At 35.5% G+C, this 20,169-nt stretch overlaps 1 protein-coding gene across 5 annotated transcripts in view; it reads left to right on the top strand.

Moving 5' to 3' along the window:
- LOC129744889 (uncharacterized) overlaps positions 1–20,169 on the top strand; it is a 161,652-nt gene that overhangs the window by 51,899 nt on the left and 89,584 nt on the right. For all 5 annotated transcript variants that reach the window (XM_055737641.1, XM_055737642.1, XM_055737640.1 and 2 more), the window contains exon 3: positions 18,414–19,935. In XM_055737641.1, the coding sequence (XP_055593616.1) occupies positions 18,551–19,935 (1,385 nt within the window). In that variant the 5' untranslated portion in view covers positions 18,414–18,550. The remainder of the gene's footprint in view (positions 1–18,413; positions 19,936–20,169) is intronic.

The raw sequence follows: 20,169 nt of genomic DNA on the forward strand, positions 1-20,169 counted from the left end.
TGGACGACCCCCTTAAAAAGGGGTCATCCGAAAATCTGAAAACATTTTTCATCATTCCTGGTCCTAATGAGTATCCATGCCAAATTTCAGCTCTCTAGCTCTTAAAACGGCTGAGTCTATAGAGGACAAACAAACAAACAAACAAACAAACAAACAAACCCACAGAAATTGCTTTTTATATATATAGACTAGCTGATCCCGTACGAACTTCGTTTCGCTTTAAATCATTGGTACGTCAAAATGAGTTTAGAAAATGAATTCGAAACATTCTTTCGACAATTTTGGGGAAAAAATTCAACAGTGTTTAAAGTCGCTACTATTACTATTACTTGAAATTCGAATTAAACGGTTGATTGACTTTTTATTAAAATTTATGTGAGAGTGTTTTCTTCTCGATTGGTTGCAAAATCTAGACATTATGGCAGAAACATGTACTATTTCTTTATGTACACGACTCTTTTGCTTGACCTTCACACTTAAATTGGTATCAATTAACTGCCTCCAACAAAATTATTGCACAAAACACTGAACTTTCAATGAAACCCTCTTTTTCTGTCCCATGGCCCGAAATTCGATAATTGAAACCAACTTTACGTTCCTCAAAACTCCCTTGTGCCATTTTTTCTTTTCAAATTATGTGTTAAATAACGTCAGGAACTTGAAAACAGTGATCAGTGAATATAGACGCCCTTTTCGCCGACCCTTGACACGGAACATGCTACCTGGAGTCAATTGGTCATAGTTTATAACCCTCATCTGAACATTTTCATCTCAATCCGATGCATGATCACGACAATATCGCGAAAACAGTGAGCAACTGACATGGACGGCCTTTTTTTTGACCAGGATTGAAAACTTGACACCTGAAATCAAATATCTTTTCTGTTGAACTCCCATGTGCCAATTTTCATTACAATTCTATGCTCAATCAAGAGAATATCGTAAAAACAGTGAACAGATAATAACCCCTTTTGCCGACCCCTGGGTCAAGATTTGAAACCTGAAAGCAAAAGAGCGTCCCTCAAAACTCCTATGCGGAAATTTTCATCTCAATCCAATGTAGAATAACGTCAAAATCGCAAAAACATTAAAGTTGGGTATGGACGACTCCTTCAGCCGACTTCTGATCCGCAATTCGAAACTTGAAATCGATTGCTCGTCTTTCAAAACACTCATGTGCAAATTTTCATCACAATCCGGTATCGCAAAAACATTAATCAGTGAATATGGACGACCCCTTTGGCCAACCCCTGACCCTAAATTTGATAACTGTAATCGATTGTTCGTCTTTAAAAACACTCATGTGCAAATTTTCATCACAATCCGGTGTATAATAACGCCAATATCGCAAAAACATTGATCAGTGAATATGGACGATCCCTGATCCTAAATTTGATAACTGTAATCGATTGCTCGTCTCTCAAAACACTCATGTGCAAATTTTCATCACAATCCGGTGTATAATAACGCCAATATCGCAAAAACATTAATCAGTTGATCTGGACGACCCCTTTGGCCGACCCCTGACCCTAAATTTGATAACTGTAATCGATTGCTCGTCTCTCAAAACACTTATGTGCAAATTTTCATCACAATCCGACGGAAAATAACGTCAATAACGTGAAAACAATATTTCTCTTGTATGGAAGACCCCCTTCAGAAGGGGTCGTCCAAAAATCTAAAAACATTTTTCATCATTCCTGGTCCTAATGAGCATCCATGCCAAATTTCAGATCTCTAGCTCTTAAGACGGCTGAGTCTATAGAGGACAAACAAACAAACAAACAAACATACAGATAATTGCTTATATATATATATATATATATATATATATATATATATATATATATATATATATATATATATATATATATATATATATATATATATATATATATATATATATATATATATATATATATATATATATATATATATATATATATATATATATATATATATATATATAGATAAAATGAAAATAAAAGGTTGTATGGTTTTCTACATTTTCAAGGTATCATAAGGTGTTTTTTTTTAATCTTTAATAAGTTATTTTTCCCAAATTTTGACTGTTTGAAAAAAAGCAATATTTTTTTGATTTTGAAAAATGGTGGGGAATCGTGGGCCACCAAATCCAAATTGACCAAATAACATGCAAAGTTTATGAGTTTACCCAAAACTGTGATTTCCTAAATCATTCAGTTAATTAAAAGCAATTTCAGATGATGAAATAAAAAAGAGAGCTGTGTATGATCGCATAGATTCCAAAACCTGGCTCGCGAACGTTTTGGCAAAATTTCTTATATAAGATGGACAACATATTTTTCATAACTCTTCATTTAGCATAAGAAAATTTTACAGATGGGAAAAACGTATTCTAAGCTCTTTGGCAAGTCTGTTGTCTCCTGAGCCGATGTCCGCGAGTTCGAGCCCAAGAGTAAACATCGAACACAGTTGTACCGGATAGTTTTTCAATAACGATCCGCCAACTGCAACGTTGATAAAGTCGCGAATGCCATAAAGATGGTAAAACGACTATAATCGAAACAAAAATAAAAAAAAAAAAAGTATTCTAAGCTCTGAATGTGTTTTAAAACATAAAAATATAGGTGATTCAAGATGTGTGGCCCACGATTCCCCACAAGTTATGATTTGCAAATTGGTTGCGTTTGTGTGATTTAATGATGTTTCATCAAAAATTCCTTTTCCACGTGAAAGATAATGACAAAACTAAGATCATAAGCATATAAGCATATTTTTGTTATGCACTTTAGGTTTCCCATCGATGAAATTTGCTGGTGTTTTTTAAATTGTGTAAGTAATTTTTTTTTTACTTTTTTTAGCTTGATAAATAAAAAAACATATTATGCGTATTTCAGTCAACAACATATAGGAATATATGCTCACGCAAAGCGACGACGATGACAGTTGGTTTGAGATTTTTATCTCAACACACATCTGAGATATTAAAAGTGGCCCACGTTTCCCCATGGCCCCCGATACCCCACTCTCCCCTACTTGCGATCGCCTGTAATTTCAATCTTTTATGAAAGTTCTCACATTGATATTTCAATCTTGATTAACCTAACTTCGAGGTGAATCTGAATTTTTTATTTTAATTCCGATTTTGAGTACATGAGTTCTATATCTGAATTCCGATTTTGAAAACGATTTTTGAATCGAAATTTCAGTTAATAATTCTTATTAACTCTAAGCCAAACAGCGAAATTTTAATCATAATTCTCAACCAAAAATCTCTTATTTGGACTTTTAATTGTTGGCTTTCAATTTAAATTCTTTCTTCAGTTATTTATTTAAAATTCAACTTGTGAATCTGAAGAAGAATTGCGTTTCAGACTATTAAATTCTGGATCATCATTATGAAGTTTTTTTAAAGCTAATTTTTCAAATCTTAATATTGGTTTTTGATTGTAAACATTTTTTTTTTTCATATTCCGAAAAGATTAGTTTCGAACATGAAAGTTTGAAAAGCAGAACCGAGATTCGAAAAAGATTTTTTTTCCCAATGATGATCGAAACTGAAGTTCAGTAGCAATAAACTGAATACAGTATCCGAATTCTTATCACAGACTTGAATGTTTTTTTAGCAAAGTTGAAATCCAGAATTATTCTAGTCTAAGCTTTCCAGATATTCTCTCTCAAGGGTCCGGGCCGTAGAAAATCTGGATATTTTTTCAATATCCACCAATATTAAAATTATTAAATAGAAACCATGAAGAAAAACACTTTGACTATTGTTTATCGAAAAATAAAAAATAAGACATGAAATACATCAAATACAATTTTAAATGAAATTTAAAGCTTTCTGAAAATTGTTCACATTATTTACTCAAAAAAAATTAGACACGAAGAACATAATTAAAATAATTCAATGACAATTTTTGTTTGATTTTGAAAATAAAATGCAAGAATTCGGGAAAAATCTGAGCGATTTGAGAAGTCATTTTTATCTTTAAATGTTTAAGTCACCGTTGTTGTTATCTTCTCGTTTTTTGGATTGATTTTTTTCGGTGATTCAATGAAATAACTGCCGTGTAGTTTACGTTTCGGTTTACTTATTTTATTTCAACCATCTTCAGAAACTAATAGCTTTTTTACACCCGCTGGGGCGGTCACATTGATTTTTTCTAGTCACTGTTGATGCTGCTGCTGCTGCGGCTCGCTATCGACAGCGAGCCGCAGCAGCAGCAGCATCAACAGTGACTAGAAAAAATCAATGTGACCGCCCCAGCGGGTGTAAAAAAGCTATTAGTTTCTGAAGATGGTTGAAATAAAATAAGTAAACCGAAACGTAAACTACACGGCAGTTATTTCATTGAATCACCGAAAAAAATCAATCCAAAAAACGAGAAGAAGTCATTTTTATTGGAATTGGATGTTCGGGACTAAATTTCGATCAAAAAGTTTTTTGGTTTTTTTTTTCAAAACTATAGTACAAGTATTGACCTGGAATAAGATTTCGTAGTTTTGGCTTTAGTTCCGTGTGAAGATTGGTACTCTTGAATGATTTTATTCGTTCATCTTTTTGGACCCTCATCGGAGGGGGGGGTTAACCCAAAATATTTTTAAGCCCCTCCGAATCCAAAAATAGGGGGCTCCTATACAGAATTATCAAAAATTTTACACAGTTCGAACAATTTTTGTATACTACTGAACCGACAGTAGTGACTGGACGTTCCAGCGTCAGGGACATTTTCTTTTTTTCCTCTCCAAACGCGTCTATCTTCATGAAATTACTTCCTTCAACTGCCTTATTTTCTTCAGCGTTCTCACTTCGAATCCTTGAACACCAACATTCTCTTAGAAAGATCGTTCAAAGTCAAAATTGATATGTAGCCATTTTTTAGACCAGAAATGGGTTCTATAATACTTTCAAATCACTGCGAATCCTGAAAAGAGGGGCTCCCATACAAAATTAACAGAAATTTCACACAATTCGATCAATTTTAGGAAACTTCTTAACCGATCAACGTAAAACTTTATTTGTAGCCGTTTTAGAGACCGAGAATGGATTTTATAATAATTCCAAACCCCTCCGAATCCAAAAAAGAAGGGTGGGCTTTCATTCAAAATTAATGAAAAAATCGACAAAATTTTAACATTCCTCCAGAATTATTGTTAAAAGTTGATAAACATAAGCGTTTTGATTTAATGAGACGATCTATTGTATTAACAAACAAGTTTCAACCAAAAAGACGCGAATAACCAGAAGTTGGTTAAAATGTCTCCAATAAAATAAAAAAAAATAAAAGTTTAAACCAAATTAAAAAATATATTGTATTGATAGACGCTTCCATTTAACAAAAGAAGACCTTCATATTCATCTATCTAAGGGTCCAGCGCCGATTGATCGGCGCATAGGGCTGAGATAAAAGATCTCCACTGCTGGCGATCCGGAGCCAGCGTCTTCACTTGCTGCCAGCCGAGGTTCTCGTCAACTGTGCGGATTTCAGCGGCTAGACTTCGCCGCCACGAGCTTTTGAACCTGCCTCTTCTACGATGCCCATCTGGATTCCAGTCAAGCGCCTCTCTGCAAATCTCGTTTTCATCTCTTCGCAGCGTGTGCCCAATCCATCTCCACTTACGTTCCCGAATCTCGATTTCTAGCGCCTTTTGATGACACCGGCGATGAAGTTCAACGTTTGAGATCCAGTTGCCAGGCCACCAAGCGCGGATGATGTTCCGCAGGCAGCGATTCACAAAAACTTGCAGTTTTCGCGTCGTCACCGCATATGTGCACCAAGTTTCACACCCGTACAGCAATACGGATTTGACGTTTGAGTTGAAGATTCGGATCTTAGTTCGTAGAGAGATCTGGCGTGACCGCCAGATGTTTCGGAGACTCGCAAACGCAAATCGGGCTTTTCTGATCCGGGTCTCGATGTCCTTCTTGGTCCCACCATCAGGCGTAATCTGGCTACCAAGATACTGGAAGCACTCCACTGTCTCAACCTGTTGTCCAGCTACCACGAAATTGGAACGATTTTCTGTATTGATTTCCATCGACTTGGTCTTTCCGACATTGATTTTGAGACCTGCTGCCTTGGAGCTTTCGGTGAGGTCGTCGAGTTTGCTCTGCATGTCTTGTTGTGTTTGGGCGAGCAAAACAATATCGTCTGCCAGGTCAAGGTCGTTCAGTTGCTCCATGGTTGAAGGATTCCACGGCAATCCTCGGTTTGGTCTACAGTCAATCGATCCAGTCAAGATCTCATCCATTACGATGAGAAAAAGCAGCGGTGACAAAATACATCCTTGTCTCACTCCAGCAGTTACCGGGATTGGTTCGGACAAGACACCGTCGTGCAAGACCTTGCACGAAAATGCCTCGTACTGTGCTTCGATGAGATGGACTAGTTTCTCTGGGACCCCTCGTCGTCTAAGAGCAGCCCAGATGTTTTCGTGGTTCAGTCGGTCAAATGCTTTTTCGAAATCAACGAACACCAGCAGAAGAGAGTCCTGGAATTCGTTGATTTGTTCCAGTATTATTCGTAGCGTTGTGATGTGGTCCACACATGATCGTCCGGATCGGAATCCAGCTTGTTGCCGTCGGAGTGTAGCGTCGATTTTCTCCTGGATCCTGTTCAGGATCACTTTGCAGAGTACTTTGAGGGTTTTACAGATCAAAGTTATGCCACGCCAGTTACCGCACTCTGTTAGGTCTCCTTTCTTTGGGACCTTTACGAGGATACCCTGCATCCAGTCGGCCGGGAATGTTGCAGTATCCCAAATGTCAGCGAATAGACGGTGCAACATTTGTGCTGACAAGGCAGGGTCGGCTTTGATTATTTCAGCAGGAATGCAATCGATTCCAGGCGCCTTGTTGGATTTCATGTCCTTGATTGCCGCTTCTATTTCAGCCAGCGAGGGCGCTTCCGAGTTGACGCCATTAATGCGACTTACTGTGGGCGCCTCGAGCTGCGGGTTCTGTTGGCCATTGCTATTTGTAACTCGAAAAAGTTGATCAAAATGCTCAGTCCAACGCTTGAGCTGATCTGTTCGATCTGTCAGCAGCTGACCTGCTCGGTTTTTCAGCGGCATTCTTGCATTAGTCCTTGCACCACTAAGGCGGCGAGAAATATCATATAATAATCGGATATCTCCAATGGCGGCGGCTCTTTCTCCCTCTTCGGCTAGGGAGTTTGTCCAGGCTCTCTTGTCTCGTCTACAAGCTCGTTTAACTGCCTTTTCCAGCTCCGCATATCGTAAGCGGGCGGCTGCTTTGGCTGACCCGGTACATGCCTGCTCAATTCCGACTTTCGCCTTTCTCCGATCATCTATCATCCTCCAGGTTTCATCCGACATCCATTCACTTCGTCTTCCACAAACTTTACCGAGAGTACCATGGCTCGTCGTGATAAAGGCATTCTTGATTCCACACCACTGTTCTTCGACTGTTTCGTCCGTCGGCAGCTCCGAGGCTCGGGATCCTAGCTGTTCAACGTATGCCCTTTTCACCTCTGGATTCTCCAACCGGCGGACGTCGTATCGACACCCGACTTTCTCCTCGCGCCGTTGGACACGCGCAACTCTCAGTCGTATCTCGCCAAGGACGAGGTGATGGTCAGATGCAATGTCTGCGCTTCGTTTGTTGCGGACATCAAGAAGGCTCCTTCTCCATTTTCGACTGATGCAGATGTGGTCAATTTGATTTTCTGTTCGGCCATCTCGGGATACCCAAGTGACCTTATGTGCTGGTCGATGGGGGAAGAGCGATCCACCGATCACCATGTTGTTGTTGCCACAAAATTCTACAAACAGCTCTCCGTTTTCGCTCATCTGTCCTAGGCCATGGCGCCCCATGATGCGCTCAAAGTCCTGATTATCGGAGCCAATCTTTGCGTTGAAGTCGCCTAAGTGGATTTGAATGTCACCCTTCGGAATTCATATTCATCAAATGTAATAAACATATTATGAATAAATACAATGTCTTAATGATTAACATTGAGTTTCTTAGTGTTATTGAATCATAGATTTCTCCTATTGTTTTCTTAAAAGTGGCTCTATTAATCTTCAAACTATTAAGATATGTTTAGACTGAAAACAATACAGAAGCTTAGATGCGATGAAAAGAAATTCGCTTTCAATTATGTTAAAATTTAATTTAAAATTTAATTTTAAACGGCAAAAAGAACACCTTTTCACTCTCCAGGCCCGTGCAAAGGTCCCGCCCATAGGGGTAATGGAAGGGAAGAAGTGTTAATGGGTTATTTCTTGAATGATTAATAAGGAACTGATAGGAAAAAAAGGAATTGCAGTCTTGTTGTAAATATGGAAAGCATGATGCAAGGCCGCAGAAAAGAAACTTTTTGATATTGGATAAATGAGCTAGTCACAAGCTAATTCTGATTAACTACAAGCATTACCATTTTAAAAGTCAAACCATCGTAGTTCAGATCCAACAACTTTGAAATGAGAGCTGCAGCTGGAGTTTCGAATTACAATTCAAAGATGGTATATATTATTTACTGAAACTTGATCGCTATATTTGTTTTTCAAGATCTGAAATTTGTACTCTGTTTTTAAAGCTTCATAATGACTTAAACAATGTAAAAATTTATGGATTTTCCACCTTTTTTCCCAAAGTGAGAAGTTACGAACTTCCATAAAAACATTTTTAACATCTTTTTTGAGTTATGCCAAATATCCGTACGCAAAAAACTCTCTTATAAAATATGATCCCTTCTTTGAAAAGCTCCTAATCTTAAACTTACATGGGAGCTCTCCCATCTTTTCCAATTTTGTCCCCCACTGCTTGAAGAAGGTAGGCTGATTTACCCGGCTGGAGTTTACATAAACTTCTAATTGAAAGAAAAAGATTCGCATTGTACTTTATGGAGATAGAATTTTGAAAACAGATCAATAGCGTGAATCGGGACAATTTTTTGAGTATATTCCTAATATTCTGTATTATAAGCACTTCCAGCTCCTGATTAGCTTTAAATGGTATATTTTTTGGAGTTGAAAAAATAAGCATTAGAAATTCAAAAAAAAAACAATGAAAAGGATTTTTAATAACCATTTACAAACAGCTTTTTTCGCCATCCTTGCCCTTCGAAGCAGTTTGAATATCTTCCCTTTTTCTGCCAAAATAATTTAAAAAAATGTTTCGCCATATGTCAAACTCGTGGACATGAGACATTTCAGCTTGAAGTTTACCCAAACAGCACTTGTCATGGTATGAAAATTATTAATTTTATACAATGCAATTTTTTTTTAATAATAAATTTATTAAAGAAAAAAAATATAAATACTCAAAAAAATATAAGCTGCATCACTAAATAAATTCTCAGCGTTTTTTATTTTCTCTTTGAAAGTCAAATATTCAAAAATGCTGGCAAAAACAATTTCTAAGTTAACATTTGTCCCAAGTTTGGCGCAGGTGTAAATGCAAAGTTTATTTTCAGATACGTCAGGGTAATGGCTTTAAAATGGATTTAATACGTACATACTTCTGTTTGTTTGTTTTATCAAGTTTCTTTGTTGTATCTGCTGTATTCCTGCAGTATAAATTTATGTTTGTTACTCCACTTTTAACAAATGCTGTTCAAAGCAAATGATCTTCATTACAAAGACATTTAAAAATTTTTAATATCCGCTTCCGTTTCAACATTCAGAATACCCCTTCTGGTCTTTCCAACTTATAGAATCATTTTGAAGATGAATTTCTTAAAAGTTCAACGTTTCCCTTGCCCCACAGTGTAAGTTGACAGGAGATAATATTTTTTAAACACTTCAAGGGCATAGGTACTTAAAATTTCTCATAAAAGTTTTGCTTCCAGTTGAGTATCAGTTCTAAAGTCTAACTTTTCAAAAAAGAAGCGGATCAAAAGTCTCTTTTATGCAGCCATGTAACACAAAAACACTTTTCATGTTAAGTACGTACTTGAATTGGTATGTAAGCAAAAAGTACGATGGCTTTTTCAGAATTATTTAAAATAAAAAGCTCCCATTTTCATTTCTAAATTCGTTTCAGTTGTGTATTTGGGCCGAAGTAACAATTTCTAGAAAAAACATAATTTTTAATTTTTTTTAACAGAAAAAGTTGAACGTTTGAACATGTTCTAATGTTCCTTGAATGAAAAGTCGAATGCTACCTACATTAACACGAACTAAATATGGTAGTATTTTTGCGAATCTTTCAATTGGTTTTGATTCGATTGATAAAATACCAATCCGTGTCACATCTAGGCGTCATTTAATACCACGTGCTGTGTACAAATCAAATAAGCAAGAAAAAACACATCTAGGTTGCATATCGCCCCACGTGTTTGAGAAACAGGCGCCTTATTGTTAAATTTTCCAGCAATCAATGAACAGTGTGCTTTGGTTACTATCCTCTTGCGACGACGTTTGCTCGCCCATGGAGACGAAAAACAAACCCCTCAAAGAAAATATGCTTGGTTGAGAAATACGCGCCAAAATATTCCTACTGATCAGTATGCTATGCCTGGGTTACTTTCCTTTTGCGACGCGACGCCTCGACCATAGAGACGAAAAACAAACCGCCCAAAGGAAAAAAAAATCTCAAGAAAATGGATGTCATGACTTTAGTTTGTTTCGAAAAACTACAAATTTTGTATGGAAGCCTCTCCTTCCTTAAGTCGGATGGAGTTTTGACTATTACAGAAACCATCCCCGGCCTCAAAAACCCTCAGATGCCAATTTTGACGATGATCGGTTCAGTAGTTTCCGAGTCTATAGGGAACAGACAGACAGACAAACATTCATTTTTATATATACAGATATATATATATAGATAAATAAATAAAATTAAGAAAATAAATTTGGCAGTTTAAATCGGATATATTTTTTACTCTTGGGAACTCGAATAAAATTTGAAGATTTTAGGTTGAGATTTTTTTTGAAGTATCTGCTGCATAAATGGCCTGGATTCGACCAGACCGAACTGAACGCCAATTGGAAAAAAATTGAGTTATCTATTGCAGCGGATGCGAAACATGATAAACTACCTGTCCAATGAAAATCAGAACATTTTTCCTATTTTTTCTGATTTTATTAGAAAATTTCAATGTTGTAGACAGTGAAAATGGCAAAAATGCGTTGTGCCAAAGTGAACTGAGAGCCACCTTAGAGGTAAAGACAAAATGTCTGTTTTGGTCAAGAAAACTAATTTTGTGCGAAATAATCTTATGTGTGTTGGTTTTTTCGATTCAAAACAGTTCGTCGGCTCGTCTCGAACTAATATCTGATAATTTGAATGATAAAGAACGTTCCCGTGGCTAAAAACTTTATATTTCGGATTTCAAGCATTTGTAAAAATTTCGCTCCGCCAGACTGAACCGAATCCCTTGAGTATTGTTTTCCAATTTACTCAAGAGGATGTTAGAATTTTTAACATTTAATGATAAAAGATACTTTATTTTATTGCTCACTGTCGTTCAGAACGCAACCGGTAAGTAACAATCAAAGATATTTCGGACTTCAAAAGTGCGAAATTTGTATGGCTCGGTTCACTCTGGCTCAACGAAAAAAATCATTTTCCAAGCATCAGCCATACTAGTTGGGTGCTGCTCGTAAAGCGCCTATTAGTAGGCTCCTACGTTTAGAACAAATTGCCCAGTCAAATGATAGCGCATGGTAATTTTTCAAACATTTTGGTTCGACCAGAGTGAACTGGGTGCAAACATATTGCTATAAAAATTCAGTTTACGGCTTATTGTGTAATCAGAAATCGACCAGTATATGCTCGACGGCTTTTTAAGAGTCTAAATGTGATATTAAAATTATTAAATGAGATATCTAATGAAATGGTATCAATTGGTAGGGCTGTGAACTTTGAACTCGATTTTCTCGAAATCAAGTTTATGGCGTTCAGTTCGGTCTGGTCGAATCGCGACCAAATAATGTCAAACAACGGACCTAAAAATATGATTCCAGCTAAATTTTCCCTTGAAGATTACAAACAAGTTCATGACCTATAAAATTTTATCTTTTTTATTTATTTTTTCCATAATTGAAACACTGTGCTTTTTTTTTATTGAAAACTTGATTCAAATGTTATTTTATATTTGTGATTTTTTCTGGCTGTGTTTTTTAAGTGACTCTGATTGAAATTTTTTTAAATTTTGAAACCAGAATCTACAGTTTAAACCGATCTCTTGCAATTGGAATCTTTCATAATAATTCTCACGTTGATTTCTTAATCTAGATTATATAACTTTACTTCGCTGAATCTCAAGTTGAATTTTTGATTTTATTCTCAAATCTGATTCGTGCCTTTTGAGATTGAAATCGGAATTCCGAATTTGTGAACAATTTTTGAATCATTTTTCCAAATTAAAATGCCTTTTCAAGCGGGAATAAATATCGAATTCTTCTTCTGTCATGTTCCCTTCTATATTTCCGAAAATCCTGAAGGAGAGGAGGGGGGGGGGGGGTGAAGGAACATTATTAATAGAATTATCCCACTCCTCGTGATTTTTCAACTCCAAGTGACAAAAGATGGACTTAAAATTATTGCCAGCTTAATTATAAACAAAAAAAAAATTGCATTTGAGCTCCCAACCAGAAATATTTCAGTCATTTAGTTGAAGTTCAACTTGTGAATCTAAATGAAAATTGTGAACAATGAAACATGAAACTTTTTTTTCTGGGTCTCATGGATGATGAAACTTCCTTTATTTCCAATTCTACATAGGAATTAAACGCAAAAATTTGAAATCCATAACCTCAAAATGGGTTGGAATTTTAAATTTCAAATTCAGAAAGAACGTGTTTCGAGTTTCGAATATGGAAAATGTATATAGTTTAAGTTTGAAATGAAAATCCCAAATTCGAATCAGGATTTTTTCCCAAGAATGATCCAAACTGAAATTCAAAAACAATAAATTGGAAACAAATCCGGAATCTGATCACATACATCGAATTTCAAGGTTTATAAAGAAATTTGGATCCACAAAATCCGAAACGATTCTTTTCTAAGATTTGCAGAAATTTTTCCATCAGTATCCAGGCCGTGCAAATCAGGGCTATTTTCTTAAATATCCGCCAATATTAAAATTATTCATAAAAATCACGAAGAAAAACACTTGAAAAATTGTATTTTTTGTATCGAAGCACATCTGTTAACTTTAAAAAAAAAATTAAACTGTTAATTTTCAAAAAGTTTTCTCAAAAAATTTGAACGCCTTATATATTACTTTCAAAACTCAACACAAATGTTTGTTTGATTTAACAAATGAAGTAAAAAAAAGCAAAATCTGAGTAATCTGGCTTAGAATTCAAGCTTAGTTATCCTATTATTCGATATTCGGTTCTAAATTTCTATGAACAAGTGAGAGATTCATTTAAAAAAAAAAACTTTACTAGAATTGTGCACCTGGATAAAAATTTGAAGGTTTTTACTTTCGAGAAGAACATTTCTCTTGTCGTTTTTGAACCTTCATTGGGAGGGTTTAATCCCCAATCAACCCACCTCCCCGTTCCTTAGGCCATGCCATGCCATGAAGCATATAATTACTAAGCTTACATTGCGTATTAAAATTAAGCTTAACAGCTGCTACTTCGAACCATTTTTTATCTTTCCATAGATTAATTAAAAAAATTATGAAAAATTTAAAAAAGATTATTAAAAAACAATGAAAACAAATATAACATTTTTTGTTTGGTAAAAGTTTGGTCGCCGTATATTGGAATATTGTCTCCTAGAAAGGAAAAAATGTAGAAACTTTTTTTCTTATAAAAAATGTCGAGTTTATTTTTTAAAAACAGTCTATGTTTTAAACTTTTGGTAATTTTGGCATCCTGAACTTGAAACTATTGTCAGATTATGTCTGTCACCTCCTATTTTGGTGATATGTTTATAAGTTTAAAAATGAAGTTGAGTTGAGATTAAAGTGAATTCAATCATTGATAACTGATGAACTTACAAATCTATAAATAAAAAACGATTCCATTTAATTAGGGATTTTTTTTTGAAGATATTGACAAATAATTAAAAAAAAATAAAATACTGTACAGTTTTAAAAAATGATAAACAAACCATCACTAGTATGACTGACATTCCTTAAGAAAGTATGGAAAAATTATTATTTCATTTGACGAATTTGTTAAATTCTACAAAACGATTTGATGTTTGCTTTAAAAATATATTAAAATTCAATTAGGTTAAAATCTTTTTTTTTAATTCTTAAAGTTTTTTTATTTTACATATAGAAATCTGCAATTACTTTTTTCGCAGAAGTTGAAAGTACTTGCGGTCTTAAATAAAGTTGATAATTGGTTTAAAAACTTTTTTTTTAATTCTAAAGTTTTTGTCAAAAAAGGCAGACATTTCTAATTAATTTTTAACCTATTTTCAAAGGTTATTTAAAAAATAAAAGCTGAATGGAAATAAAAACTAATTTCATATTTGAATTCAGGGCTCCCAAAATAATCTTATTAGGTTCTAAGTTCTGTGAAATATACGGCGGATGGTTACGGGCTTCTTACGAAATTGAAACAAAATTGAAATCAAAACGAATGTTTGATATTTTCTGAAATACAGGTCAAACACATTTGGAATCAATTATGTTCATATTCATTCATTCATAAGAATATTCCAAATATTCATCTCAAATCTTAATCCCTGATAGAATGGATATAAGTTAAATATCATATCAGATTTGGATTTGCATGTGGATTTATTGGTTCATCAGTTGTCAAAGAACGATTTCTCTTAAAACAGATGCTTATGCTTATGCTTATGATACGTACACAGCCAGATCTTGTCAGCATCCCGGTGAAAAGTGAAAATACATTCACTATTCATCTTATCAAGGCCGGGCCCACTGTGCAGTATTGGACGCAGAGACGACTGGAACCAGGGGAGGAAGGAACGTGGACAACAGTACCATACGTTCCCATGATTATTTGATATTCATTCGTTGGGAGCATAGATGCTAAGATATTTCCATGCTCCTTGGTGTTGGGCCTTGCGATTCTTCCTTCAAGGGATGGAAATGAGGTTTTTCTACATAAAGTCCAAAATTTAACAATACAATAATTAAAGAAATTCTTCTTTAACCATCAGACACTGTTTCATTTTGGATCCCTGTACCTTCATCTCAGGTCATCGACCATGGTTATAGCGCCATCGCTCGCTTTTGGAAAGATTTGAGAGAGCAGAAAAATTATTAATATAGCGCCGAAATCCTTAGAATTTTTCCATTCTAAAAGATTTCAGCGCCAAAAAGAATACATACACATATGGACACACATTGATATGATAGAAATAATGGTAAGATCATTTTTTTTATCCTACTCCTCCTATGCTCCTAGATGTTTTCTAAGAAAACTCCTATTTCCAAAAATGAGGCCGTAAGCAAACGCTTAATAAAAGCGTTAAATTTAATATTTGAAATTTATGATGTATTTTTAAACATGTATTAGTCTTAAAGATAAAAATATAAAAACAGTAGAGCTAGCTTATTCCCTATACTGTGATCCCTACCTCACCAAAGAATTATTAAAACGAATTAAAAGCATAAGTTTATTTTAAGTTATTGGTTTTGTTTAAAATTAATAAAAATTATGCTAACTGGATATCCAAAATAAGTGAGAAAATAAACAGTTTTAAAGTATTGAATCAAATAAGTCTATAAAAGGCTCATCAGAAAAAAATATAACTAAAAATTGGTATGAAATGATGTTTGGATGACTGACAAATATTTGTTTATTTTATATTTTTGTATGTGGTAAGTAGAAAAAGACGTTGTATTAATTCTTTGGTGAACTGCAAATCTGGGCCTCTTAAAACAAGGAGTATTGATCAACAAGTCTTTGATTTTTGGATGGTTTTTGTCGAGTATTGAATAGTTTTTTAACCGGAAAAGACAAAAAATGTGAAATAATATCAGAAAAACATAGAAGAAATAGTCTACATTGATTGAAAAAAGGTCAATAAATAAGTTTTCAGAATAATAAGTTTTCAGAATAATAAGTTTTAACAATGTTTAAGTTTTATCTTATTTACATCGCATTTCATTTTAATCTGGTCGTAGGGTTGCATTTACGCAGAATTTTAAAGAAGCGGGGAAGAAGTTTCAAATTCCAGTGGTAAGCATAAAGCTGCTTTTTCAAGTAGCTTTGGTTTTTACTCAACTTTATTCTGAGTGTCTCTAACCAAATAAAAAAAAAGATAAGCTCAGTTCAGTTCTAGAAGTTAATGGCTTCTTGCGCTTGAATCAAATTTCAGCATGCCAGAGTATTAATATTTTTTTTAATGACTTATTTTTTTTCAATATTATTTTATGTTCAAAGATTTGCTTTTGAGATTCTTACAAAAAAAAAAAACTTAATTGTTCATGTTCGTGTGTGAGAATTTGATATCTCTAGAATAATAATTATTTTAACTTTATCTACTTCAAAGATTGATTGATTATTTAAGTTTGTAGATAGATGATAATGAAAAAAGGTATTTTACCAACTCTTAATCTACTGATGTTTCAAGCGGCGGTTTTGAATTAGTTTTAAATCCTCCACCAGATGTCAATATGAACAAAAAAATTAATTACTCACTAGATGTCACTACTATGCGTTAACTATTTTACACAATGTAATGTATTGTAACGATCAAAAGCTTATTTGAAAAAAAAAATGCAGCGCTATCTACCTTTAGTTTCTTTTCCATCGAGGTGCGCTTTTTGTTAAATGTCAGAAACAAATGCTACTTCATCATAAAGACAGTACGAAACATGCGTTCTGCTTGAGTTAGGGCTACCAGTTCTACCAATGTAATAAAAATCTATTTGATTTGATAAAACTTGATTTGCAGTATTTAACTTCCGAGGTTAATTTTTTCACGCGTTCCCACGAAAACATCATAGACTACTATCATACGTGCTATACATATGAACGTACAGGACTTAGAAAACACAATTCTTTAATTTAGTGTACCACAACAAACACACACTCTACTTCAATCAAAGGAATATACATAGTCCTTTCAAGAAAACAACGTGAACTTTTACGAATGACAAACCGCTGAATCAAAGTGTGATGAAATAGATATCTTTTAAAATAATAAATTTGACACCTATAATATGTGCAATTGAAAAAAAATATCTATGACAACAAATCTATGAAATTACGATTTCATACCATACTGCATAAGCATCTGTGCATTGCATTCTTTCATTATGTAAATTTTAATTTAAAAAACAGCTGAAAATCGGGAAAAAAAATTAAATGCGAGAAGAATGGCAACCCTACCCTACCTGTATCAATTCATCGACCATCGATTACTCGATGCGATGAGAATGGAACCCGGCCGACTGCCGACTCACTGATGTGAAAATTAAGTTGTTCGACCTCGACATCTAAGTGTAGTTCAAATCTCTCAAGCTGTCAGACGGAAAAAGCTCACTGGGAATTGGAAATGTGTCCTGATATTCAATTCAATGTCCTGTCATACACGTCTTCATGAATGTCACACCAACACACTCAAGCAAAAAAACATAATACTCATCTTGCTGATCCTTTGTGACTGGACGATGAAACATATCGGTGGAGTAAAACATCGCATCAAATTTAGCGGCGACACAGTCGTGAAAGCTTTCACAAATCGCACAATAAGCACCACCTGGTTTTCACATACAGTAAGCTTCTACTGAAATTTTTCTCCACGTAATCGATCAAACATAAATCACAACACAAATCACATATTTCCCGTTTTTCCCTTAAATTACATGAACCATTGAAAAAAATCACTGTACTCGTTACCACTAGAACTTCATGCGTCGAATGCGCTAAAAAAATATATTTTAAAACCATCCCAACACACAATATCGAACCAAATTTTTATCGCTTGAAAAATTCGCGGCGTACTCTAAGCAGGGTTGCCAACCCCCCCCCCCCCCCCCCCCCCCCCCGAACGATTTCTCTTAAAACAGATGGATTTTTAAACTTTCAAAAAAGCCTCATCAGCAAAACCAAAGGTGATTGATTTTTTTTTTCAAGATACAAATTCAGAATCTTTCAAAATCCGTTATTAAATACAAAGGACAATTTTGTTCTGTAAGGTACAAAATTAAAAACGTTTGGCTGTAGTCAAAGAATTTTTAAATGCACAAAAATTATGGATATAAATACTGAATATCTGAATAATATCAAAAATAGCTTCAATAACCTTTGTCTTTCAAATTTTCCTAGAATTCTGTTTTTTTTTTTCAATGTATTGTATCTTTTGAATTTTGAAACTTCCTAACGCCAAATCACAAAAACTAGATGAGATAGACAAACAAATTATCATAAAAAAATGCATCATAAATGATGTTTCCCTGTGTGACTATAAAACCAAGTTTGTTTAACAGCTGTCAAAAACTCTTAAATAAAATAAATAAAATAAATATGTGATAAAAGTAACATTCGTTTTGCTTTTTCTTTGCTTTCAGCTCTGAAATCTCATTGATGAAGTGTCCGGGAGTCATATCTCAACGGAATCAATCGGATTGTCAAAAGCGAGTCTCCAAAGTGCTGCTCTCCATCCGGAAGCAACCAACAAATTCAACAGCTTCCCTTATGAAGTAAGATGTTAGGTCCCACCAAATGGAGACTCCTCACGATAGTCGCCGGAATACTACTTGCACATGCCATTGAGTCACCAAACAGCGGAAAGAGCAACAAGCTCAAAGGCTCAGTCCGTACGTTTTCCAATTCAGATCTTGGACTGCGGATAGAATCTTTGGAGCCCTGGGGCACACGAACGATCACTTCCCGGAACCTGCTAGTTCCTCATCAAACCTTCTCGAATGTAGACAATATACGATACATAGATAGTCGATCAGCCAATAGCCGCTTGTTGCGCAACACTTTCGGTGCATTTAGATTTGCTGAACCCCAGCCATACCCAGGGCCTCTACAGCCTCAAAACATTCCACAACGGCAGGCAAAATCCATCCCGAATCGACGCTCTGATGATGATGCACATCACCTTGGCCTGAGAATAGTGGCTCAACCGGAACAGAGTACTTCAGCGTCTATTCCTGAAGAACTTCCAACTCCGGCTACACTTTTCGCAGAAGAACATTTCTACGAACTTAAAAATGTCACTCAAGGACAGCAGTTTCGCTACAAAATCATTCCCATCAATTATTTCTATCAAGAACCTAAGCCCAACTATCCCTTAACTCCCATTCACAACAATCTTCCTCCAAAAACAACTCAAAATGACGAGCCTCAAGATGTTGTTTTCCCTTCGGAAAGCTCGGACTACAATTCAAGTCTCGAGAGTAACGACACACAAACGTCTGAATCTGGCACTCCCAGTGCTCGTCGCTCAGGAATTCAATTTCCACCGGGACCTTACAAACCGGCTAGCACATTCACGCCTCAAGCTTACAGCGAAGAAAGTTTCGCCTTCACAGACAGTTTAGGCGTGCACCAAAGACCATTCAATACAGCAGAAGAAGCAGAATCCAGTGAACCGTACGACACTCGACAACAGCGAACATCTCCGACTGCTGATCCAGAACATGGCGAAATATCCCGGAATATGTACGCAAATCGGTTCTTCCGTAGTTTTCCGCAGCAACAACCACAAGCTTCTCCGTTAGATTTGCGGCCAGCTGAATCGCTGTTACGTCCAAATCGTGTCGAGTTCCCCGGTCTGGTGAACATCAAACAACCGACTCGGGATGAGGTCACCAAGTTCGGAGACGTCAATGGACCGGTAACAGCCGTTCAGCGGCCCTACATCGACTATGGTGATGGAAAACGGTACCGGGCCTACGATCCGAACTACTTCGTAGACAGTCCGTATCAACCGAACAGGAGTCCTTACTTTCCGGCAAAACTTTTCGCGGAATCTAGCCAAAAGATCTACCAACCATGGAAAACCCGGACACCAAGAGTGGTGTTCCCGCAGGGTGATTTCAGCAGTCCATCGGGATTCGGAATCGATAATGTTGTTTTCAGGTGAGTTTCATGTATTTGAAGTTTATGTTTTAATAGCAGAATACAGGGAAACCCCCATTTTTTCAGTATTCTTTTATTTTAAGCTTCGCTTTTTACACTTGAAAGGCCGCACTAGTCAAAATTACTGGTTGGACACTTTGTTTGATGAATATCTTTTAAAATATTCGCTTGAAAAATTCGCAAAAAATATGACTTTTCATGAATTTTGAATCTCTACAAAACTGTTTATTTTTA

This window comes from Uranotaenia lowii, chromosome 2, assembly GCF_029784155.1.
Source record: "Uranotaenia lowii strain MFRU-FL chromosome 2, ASM2978415v1, whole genome shotgun sequence".
In the NCBI taxonomy this organism is placed as follows: Eukaryota; Metazoa; Arthropoda; class Insecta; order Diptera; family Culicidae; genus Uranotaenia; species Uranotaenia lowii.